This window comes from Contarinia nasturtii, unplaced genomic scaffold, assembly GCF_009176525.2.
Source record: "Contarinia nasturtii isolate CC-2019 unplaced genomic scaffold, AAFC_CNas_1.1 Cnas_scaffold_680, whole genome shotgun sequence".
NCBI classification, from domain to species: domain Eukaryota; kingdom Metazoa; phylum Arthropoda; class Insecta; order Diptera; family Cecidomyiidae; genus Contarinia; species Contarinia nasturtii.
Window position 1 is genome coordinate 1 of NW_022198031.1, and position 10,192 is coordinate 10,192.

General features: G+C 33.2%; 1 protein-coding gene across 1 annotated transcript; it reads left to right on the plus strand.

Annotated features, from left to right (window-relative positions):
* The first annotated feature begins 2,973 nt into the window (after positions 1-2,973).
* LOC116340425 lies at positions 2,974-5,224 on the plus strand. The gene is made up of 4 exons (XM_031766904.1): positions 2,974-3,095; positions 3,591-3,807; positions 4,200-4,557; positions 4,619-5,224. Exons 1-4 carry the CDS (start codon positions 3,026-3,028, stop codon positions 4,859-4,861), a joined length of 888 nt encoding a protein of 295 aa, XP_031622764.1. The 5' UTR covers positions 2,974-3,025; the 3' UTR covers positions 4,862-5,224.
* The last annotated feature ends 4,968 nt before the right edge of the window (positions 5,225-10,192 follow it).

Sequence of the window (10,192 nt, forward strand, 5' to 3'; positions counted from 1 at the left end):
AGGCATCCGCTGCAAAAAAATCCAGTTTCTCCTTGGATGCTGACGTTGTTTTCAATTATCCATTTAATGTGCCTGAGTTGTAAACATTTGGAGTTTGTGTTGTTTCAATCTATGTAGTTTCAATCTCAATACAGAATCGCATACTCACTGTAAATCAAAATACAGACTGTTTGATTTCCATAATAATAATAATAATTTAGAAAAGTTTCGGGAAAATCGATAAAATGAAACGGTTCCAAAACCAAAAGTAACAAATAACCCTATTTCATAACTTTTGTTTTACAATGACCAATTTTTTGTACTACTACTCCTTAGAATGGATTCTTGAAGGTGATCTAATTGCACTTTATTGTATAAATAAATTTGTGATTTTAAATTAGGAGCAATTTTATCAATAAAACCATAAATATAAAATAGAATAATCATTCACAACGTCTTTGTATTGCAAAAATGAAACGGTAAACTTATCAACATATGGTTCCATTGGATGAACTAACGAAAAGTAAGTAAAATTATGCAGGTTTGTGTGACGGTTTAACGTTTATTTAATGTAAGATATGACAGTGAACTTGATAAAATCCACACACAATATTCGTGATATTAACTATGCTGGTATGCGTTGGACTGGAATCCATTCGAGGTAGATATTCTAAAATGAACAACATTTTTGCGACTTCTACCATCAGTTTATAATTTGACGGTGATCAAATAATACCACATTACTGCTTCTCAAAATATTTTTTTGTAAATTTATTTCTGTGCGTAATTCAAACGAAAATGTTGTTGAAAAAGGATAAATAATAAATTCTCATTGCTTGTTCATTGTCAATTGCTTTAAAATTACGCTTTCAATTAAAATAAATGTAAATATTCTAGATTTAAAAGGCATTTGCCCAAGAGGTGAACATTGTGTGCATCATAAATTTTCGCTGACCATCGAAAAGCGAAATTTTCGTGAAAGAAACAGAGTCAAGCCCATAAATGTCGCATTTCAAGAGCTTCAGCTTACCATACCATCGATTTCGCAACTCAATAAACGAACGTCCAAAGTTAAAATTCTTACTCTGAGAATTTCTATAATTTAAAAGTATTCTTTTTTCATTTAAACGTTCAAAAAAAATGTACAAAAATAAAGAGAATGTATTCATCTTCAACGGTATCATTTATATGTCACTATAGCGTGTTGATCAATAAGAAACTCGTTGGCTTGATCAGTTGACGCGCCGAATTTTGTCACACTAAATCGTATGCGGTCAAGAGTTCGAAACCACAGAATTTTTTTTTTTAATTTCTACTCTGAAAAACTAAACTCCAAACGAAAAAATGTCAGCGTGCTAACACAATATGATGTTTCTCTTCTCTGTATTTCGTTACTTTTTCAAAATATTACTCATATTGTATAAATACTTTTAATGAATCATAATGAAATTCAGAGAAGAGAAACAGCATATTCTGTTAACGCGCTGACATTTTTTTCGTTTGGAGTTTAGTTTTTCTTATAACATTTTTTTCAAACATATTTTTCGCGTTGAGATTTATTAAATCAGAGTAGAAATTAAAAAAAATATTAATCTTCTGTGGTTTCGAACTCTTGACCGGAAAAATATGTGTTAAAAAAACTATTAGAATAAAAAAAATCGTCATATTGTAATTTTTTTATCGATAGCATTCTTTAAGAACATTTAAATGAAAAAAGAATACTTTTAAATTATAGAAATATACAAATTGACGACAAAATGCCATTTTAACATGAACATATTTTTTAACATGTTAAAATGGCATTTTACCCGTAAACAAAATGTGTTGCGGTTAAATTGGCATTTTAACATGTGAGAAAATATTTCCATGTTAAAATGGCATTTTGGTCTAATTACTTTGAATTTTAACATATGTATTTTCTCAGAGTATGAAAGCCATTCAGCATATCAAAGAATTGGAAGCATTACTGTTTTACAATTTTCTGCAGCAAAACAACGAAAATTAAGAAAAAAAATTATTTTATTCATATTTTGCATAATTATTGTTAAAATGTGTGTATGATTGTTACTTTTAAGACATTGACTTTTATTATTTTTACAAATACAAGCAGTAGTATACTTTTATACATTTCGTCCAACCATAGGCAACAGAGGGGGTATTCAATGCAAGCAAATGCGCGATGATGATGGCTGGATTTCATCTTTCTGAATTTTTTTTTTACAGAACAGTTTCAGGATTTTAAATGTTAATTTAAATATTTATCCATTATTCTCGTAAAAAGGCGAAAATTTGATGGCAATCGATCGACGCGTTTCAATTTTATGATATTTTTTTTAAGTTTTCGGTCTAATAGACCGTTATAGTAGAAATTGTTTCACCAGAATAGAGCATTTTGGATGCCTCGGATTCATAGTGTTCCGAAAGCTCGGTCTTCAACATTTTTATCATCTCGAATTTGAGAATTTGAATTGAAAACCGCTTTCTATTTTTCAATTGCCAAACGTGTGCGTGCAAGTCTATCTCAAAATTATGTCCAGGGACCGGTTCGTGCATATTTCCATGCTTGCCTGAATACGCTAGGTAGCATAGATATGCCAAGCATAGCGGCAAATGCAACCGACGCATCGCCGTCCACTCTGTATGAACATACACATGTTCGTGTATGCAGGCGGCCGTGCTTTGAGAGACGTACGCATAAGATATAGCTCGAATCGAATGGCGACGGGTGCGTTGCGGCTTGCCTCTCCGCTATGCTTAGCATAGCTATCAGGCATAGAAATATGCGCGAACCGGTCCCTGATTATGTCTCAAAGTCAAATACTTAATGGTAATCTGTCTCGACAATGTAATTAACCAGTATTAAGAGAATGAAATGAAACTCATTAGATCATCATAATTGCAAAATATACATAATGAGCAATGTCCCAAATATTTATTTATGCATTGTCATACATAATTTTGTCAAACATTCGATGCACTCATTGTGTCTTAAACCTTTATATAGTGCACATATATTTTTTGGAAAGAAGCAGTGCTTAACTTCAAAATGAAATTAATAACTGCAGTGATTCTCTTGTTTTGTGCTAAAATATCATCATGTCTGCACTGCAATTGCGGTAAGATTTTTTTTTGAAAATTTCACAGTATTCACTAGCAGTCGTTGTCGCATCCGAATTTTGTGTAAATTCTAAGAAAAAACTATGGAAAAAGTGTAAAATCGTGAACAAGTGATAATTTTGATAAAACTAATTCGGCAAAATTAAACAAAAAAAATCTGCTCTAATAGAAATGCTTTATTTGGCCTCCCCAACTCATATCAGCAAAAAAATTTTTTTGAGTTACACATTAGAATAGGGACCCTGTTATTTGAGACACCCTGTATGCAAGCGTATAGCATTCTTTGTTTTTGTTTTTCTGTTACCGTTTCATCAATATCATCAATAAATAAATCGATATAAACCAGTGATTGTTATATAGCTTCCAGCATCCGTTGGATAGCTGAACGCACTGAATTCATCCAGATATGAGGCATTTGCTACTTGGGTCGCTCAATAAATAGAAAGAGAGAGTAAATCAGCCAAAATGATACTTTAATTGTTGTTTTTTTTTAGAATTGGGAGTTCCACGTAACTACAGCGGGTATTTCAATGAGCCCACTACACTTAGACGACCATGGTCAGTTATCATTCTACAATTTGGTTACGAACGCTGTTATGGTGTCATCGTATCGAATACACACATTCTAACCACTGAAGATTGTATTATACCGTACAAAGGAAAGCCTGCTAATGCACTGGAAGATTATACGTATCTACCCCGAAACTTTTGGTAATAGTTTAAATATAAAATACCTTTTGCCTAAAATTAAGAATTAAAGTGCTTCTTCGAAAAGTAACAAACACAAAAAAATTTTTGTACATGTCAACCACCATAAGAAATCAGCTTGTATAGTAAGTTGCCGTATCATTCTTAGACTCTTTCTGCATTTTCTATTTTTTTTCACATACGTCCAAATTTTAGAATTCATATTTTTGAAAAACGATATTATCGTTGAATTTTTTTTCATAACTCCAGTTGTTTGGAAGGTACATCTTGATATTTTTCAAAGACACTTTTCTTTGATCTTGCTTGTATTGTGACTATCCGCTATGAAGATTGACATGTTCAAATTTTGTCTACTATTATAATAACTTGAAACTATTTATTTTTTCTTTCGCTAGGATTCCTTATACTGAAGTTAAATTCAACAGTAAACTCCATATTAAAGTGAAAACTGTTTTCATACATCCCGATTTGAATTCCTTCCAATCAAAAATTGCAATTGTGGAATTAAAAGAGGCCATTCGTCTTGATGAATATAAACAAGCAGCGTTCTTGCCTCGTGAAGCAGTAAATGTTTACGGGGCTCGAACGACTGTTGGACTTTCACATGATGTTAATGGAGGATTTCTAACTACGGAGAAAATCAATGCTTTTGTATGGTCAAAAGAGATTTGCAGCCTATTCAATAACGGTGATGAGGACTCTCTAATGTGCATTGATATTGATGATGACTGTTCAGGATGTAATTTATGCCCGGTAAAATTCATTGATATAAAAATTTTGTTCTAAATCTCTAACTATGTGCATTTATTTACAGGGAATTTTAAACCAAGCATTATTCCATGTCAAAAATGATGTAATGGAGCTCCTTGCATTACCTAGGTACTGCAAAACAGTTTCATTCAACGAATCGACTTACATGGAAGAGATAAGAACAGTACACGTTTATTTTCCCATAGGGAATTTCATTCCATGGATTCAACACATCCTTTCCAAAAGATGTGGTTGCAGTTCAGTTACCTCTCCTATAATTGAAGGCAAAGATGCCATAGTTTTTTGATACATAAAATCACCATTTTTGTGTTTGCATGGAATTGAAATAAGATCTTTTAAACCAACATGTTCTTCATCAGTTACTTCTACATTAGCGTACATACAAAATTAAATTATTTCAAAATTTATCTTACAATATCTTGTGTGAGGGTGGTGTGAGGGTTCGCGTGACCGCTTATCTCTTTTCCCCGCACGCATTTGCTTGCATTTAATAACCCCCCCCTCTTGGTTGCCTATGGTTGGACGAAATGTACAAAAGTATACTACTACGAGCTCATACAATATGTGGATCATGCAATACATGACACTATCCTGATAAGTTGGACTTGGAGAGAAATGCATTAATTTCCGATAGGTCTAAGTCGAATAAAGTTAATTATATCGTGGATAGAATAAAGTTTACGTTTCCTTTTAATTAATTTTTATTTGTTTGATTCATTTTGTTAAGTACTTTTTTGATAATTTTAATTTCAATGTTATTCCACTTAATTTTCAGATCTTCGTGAATTTTAAATTGAGATGATTTAACAAATATAATATGGGGTGTTAACTTCTTTCTCTTTTCCTGTTATAGAACAATACCTAGTTGGCCAGCTGCCAAACTCAAATATGAATTTTCATGGTTCAAGTGACAGGGACAACCACATAGATTTGACAAGGTTCTTCGCAAATAGATTTTTTATTTGCAAGAGAGATGATACTAAAGAAAGTTTTTTTAAACTCTTGTATGTCAATGTATGTCAATGAAAAGATTCATTTCATTTTATGCCTTAAATTAGAACGATAATATTAAACATAATAACACATTTGAATATTTAAATAGAAACTGAATGCACTTAAACTTATTTTCAACATGCTTGCCAAAACACATATGAAACTTCTTAATCTAAAACAATAACTTCGGTATCACTTTTGCGAGTTTTCGATGATTGAATGGCCTTTAAATTGATTTACTTGTTGAACTTGGCCGGGATTGAGAGTTTGCGTCATGAAACTGTTGATGGACTCCTCGACATTGGTGGATTTTTAACGTTGGTAATGTTGGGTGTTTGAAATGATGGTTGCTTTGATTTTTGTGTGGTTTTTTCAGTCATTTGCGGCGTTGTACGTCCTTGCAGTTGTTCCAATTGTTTGACTTTAATCGTTGATTTCGGTTGTTGAGTTGTTGCTTGACTCGTAACTGTGCTTGATTTCGTTGGTTTGGGTGCCGCAAGTGGAGCTGTTGGTATGCCAGATATGAATTGTTCATAGTGCGATAAGAAATTGTATGGATTTGGAGCCAATTGCATTGGACTTGATTGGAGTGATTTTTTGAGTAATTCCATTCCGGGTATTCGAGATGTTGCCTTTTTCGATTGGGGTGTAATCATTTTGTTACCATCCATTGATTTCTTCTATGGTTTGGTTTCTTTTACCGGTTTGCCAGTTTGAAGAAGATCAACGTTTATCGGTGATTTGGTCGATAATTTTGGTGGTACAAATGAACTTGGCGATGGTATTATGCTGAGTGATTTCGGCAAATTCATTGCATCCATCGGAATGGGTTGCATAACTGGGTAGGGATTTGCACCGAGAGACGATCGTTCGGCTTTCTGTGTTATTTTTGCCGGTTTATTTCCGGTCAAACGTCGAACTTTTGACTCATTGCAAATGGACTTTTGGCTTGTTGTTTTAATATTTTGATAAAATATTTACCAATTCCATAATTAACCACCGAATGTTGTTCCAAATATTTGATAATTGTCGCCGTGATTCGATGGAATATTTCTAGAGCTTCAAGTGCCAAATTTTGTGGATTGGCCGAACTGATTTTAAACGGATATGTGGCATTGTTCTCATACAAATATTGAGCCGATTTAAGATAATGATCGATAACAACATTTGGTGGCTTTTCCATTGGTGGCTTTTCCATTTCCGCAACGTGTGCTTAGATCGATTTCAGCTGGTATAATCGCAATAATTCGTTGAAATAATTGTTCCATTTCATTTGTAATGGAGTCGCGTTTGAAATCGTCAAATTCTGGCAATTTATCGGGCCGATAAATATCGTACAGTTGTATGGCATGATTCCAGTCCAATTCGATATTTTGTGATTCATGCTTTTCAAGGTGTTTAAGACGTGCCCGTTTGCCCGGATATCGTAGCCGTGCAGTGGAGGGCGCGTAATGGAACTACGAGCCAATCACTTTTGGCAACACTGTTCGTAGTGTTTTGACATTTCATGAAATGTGACTTTAATGTTTGTTGATATGAACCGTGTTTGAGTTTTTGAAATTCTAATTTATTATTGTGAGTTTTTATATGTACAGTGAAAAAAATGTGTGAAAACATATGTAAGTATTGAAAATTTCAAAAAAACAAGTGTACATTTCTTGAATTGAATTGGTTTTTCTTTAAGTAGTCAGTCAAAAATATATTTCTTTTTACTACATGTGTTTGTTATGAGTATCTCTGAGCGGTGCAATGTGAGTGTGTAAATGTGTTACGGCTGGAAAAAAAATATGCTAGCGGTGGCACAAGTGTATTTACTCGACCGTAATCGACAGAACGGATAACTAACTTTCAATAATTCTGAAGAAAACTCAATAATATTTTTTAAAAATATTGAACTTAATGACGCTTAATGAAGTAATAACAAACACATGTAGTAAATAAAAAGGAACTTACATCCGTAAGTCTAACTTTTCCGCACTGTTTCCAAATTTCTTCCTTTACCGAACTGGTAGTGCAGTACTAATTCAATAACTACCGAATTATATTGTCTAAGAGCAGTCAAGTTTTTTGGCCAATTATTAAAGTATTGACGTATAAATATTTCAAAATGTGTAGCGTGTCTATTGTACGGAAAGAAAAAATCTTCAAAAATGTGATTTTTTTAGGCAATTTTAATACAAATTGAAGATACCTCCCTCCTGAAGAAAATTTTGTATGGGGAGTACTTCTATTTGTGATTGAAATTTCTTCCAATTTGGTGTAATTATGTATTTTGATGAGAAATAAGATCCACAAGTTTTAATTGTGATTAAGTTAATGCAAGCATACATTTTGGAAAGAAATTCGATCAAATTCGAGTCAACAAAACGCTCTTATTAACTTTTCAACTAAAAGTAGGGGTACTCCCCATACAAAATTTTCCCAAAAACGAAAAATTTGTATGGGAGGTACTCCTAATTTTGATTGAAATTTCTTCAAACTTTTAGAATGTCATTTTTTGTTAAAAAATAGCCTGTGCAGAGTTTCACGTCATCAAGGTTGCATAAAAGCATGGCTCCCATACAAAATTTCAATTTTTCGCGATTTTTTTCAAAGAAACACTGTTAAAACTTGATTGTATTTCAAAATTAACGTCGGTTTCGGGTTTCTCGTGCCAAATTTTTGCATACCATACCCCTTATGGGTACTCCATCATGGTTTCACCATGGATACACCGATGCACGAATATCGCTGAAAAACAATACCAGCCTATTCCTCGCAACCCCCAACCAACCTGTAAAATCAGATTTGGATTTGCTTTTCTCTAAGAAGAGTTATCGTGCTAACAAATTACCTATTGATTTTTTGCGTACACCATACAGGGTACAGTGTACAGTGTACAGTGTACAGTGTACTGTGTACAGTGTACCACATCCCCACATTAACATGGCCAAAAAACTGTTGCTCTGTGATTTTCTATACCCAAAACGCATAGAAAAACGATTTTTAGCGATTTCAAAATTTTGGGGTGATTGCAATACTTTACTGCACACAGTGGGTGTGCGGAAAAGTAAAAGAAATATATTTTTGACTGACTCCTAAAAGAACAACGCACCTTGTAAATAATAAGAAATTTTACCAATTCAATTCAAGAAATTTACACTTGTTTTTTTGAAATTTTCAATACTTACATATGTTTTCACACATTTTTTTCACTGTACATATAAAAACTCACAATAATAAATTAGAATTTCAAAAACACAAACACAGTTCATATCAACAAACATTAATGTCACATTTCATGAAATGTCAAAACACTACTAACAGTGTTGCCAAAAGTACTGATGGGCGCGTAAATGTGATGGCGCCACTAGTAAAAAAAATACTACACTGCGCAGGGATGCCGGATATCGGTAGAGACAATACGTGACTTGTTCCAAATATTCGACGATTTCATTGCGACATCGTTCCAAGTATGGTGTTCGCAAGCGTGGCGTTACGGTATCCATAATAAATAGTAGAAACTGACCACTATCTTTGGTGCACCATGTACGATTGCCGAGATATTCATGCACTGTGAAGAACACTGAAATCGATTTTGGAATTGAATCCTCTTCGTAATCGGTGATTTATATTAGAGCAAAGATATTTTTTTACTCAGTTCTGCCAAGTCCATATAGATGGGTTATTTCGTAGTATGAATTTTTTAAAAAATATATCCACGCAATTTCCGTCGGGTTGTATCCAGCAAAGGCGTTGAGGCTCCGATTTCAAAGCGCACTGTGGCACATTGAATCTAAATGTTACGCTTATGATTCTGACTACAAAATGTAAACCATCCAAGCATGCTAAAAATTTATCATCGCAAGAACATTCGGACAACGTGTATTGAAAAGGATTTTCCAGAAAATGTTTGAATTCATGGGGCGCCCATGACTCGGTACAGTTGTCATGTAGTTTGCAATAGGCATCCGCTGCAAAAAAATCCAGTTTCTCCTTGGATGCTGACGTTGTTTTCAATTATCCATTTAATGTGCCTGAGTTGTAAACATTTGGAGTTTGTGTTGTTTCAATCTATGTAGTTTCAATCTCAATACAGAATCGCATACTCACTGTAAATCAAAATACAGACTGTTTGATTTCCATAATAATAATAATAATTTAGAAAAGTTTCGGGAAAATCGATAAAATGAAACGGTTCCAAAACCAAAAGTAACAAATAACCCTATTTCATAACTTTTGTTTTACAATGACCAATTTTTTGTACTACTACTCCTTAGAATGGATTCTTGAAGGTGATCTAATTGCACTTTATTGTATAAATAAATTTGTGATTTTAAATTAGGAGCAATTTTATCAATAAAACCATAAATATAAAATAGAATAATCATTCACAACGTCTTTGTATTGCAAAAATGAAACGGTAAACTTATCAACATATGGTTCCATTGGATGAACTAACGAAAAGTAAGTAAAATTATGCAGGTTTGTGTGACGGTTTAACGTTTATTTAATGTAAGATATGACAGTGAACTTGATAAAATCCACACACAATATTCGTGATATTAACTATGCTGGTATGCGTTGGACTGGAATCCATTCGAGGTAGATATTCTAAAATGAACAACATTTTTGCGACTTCTAC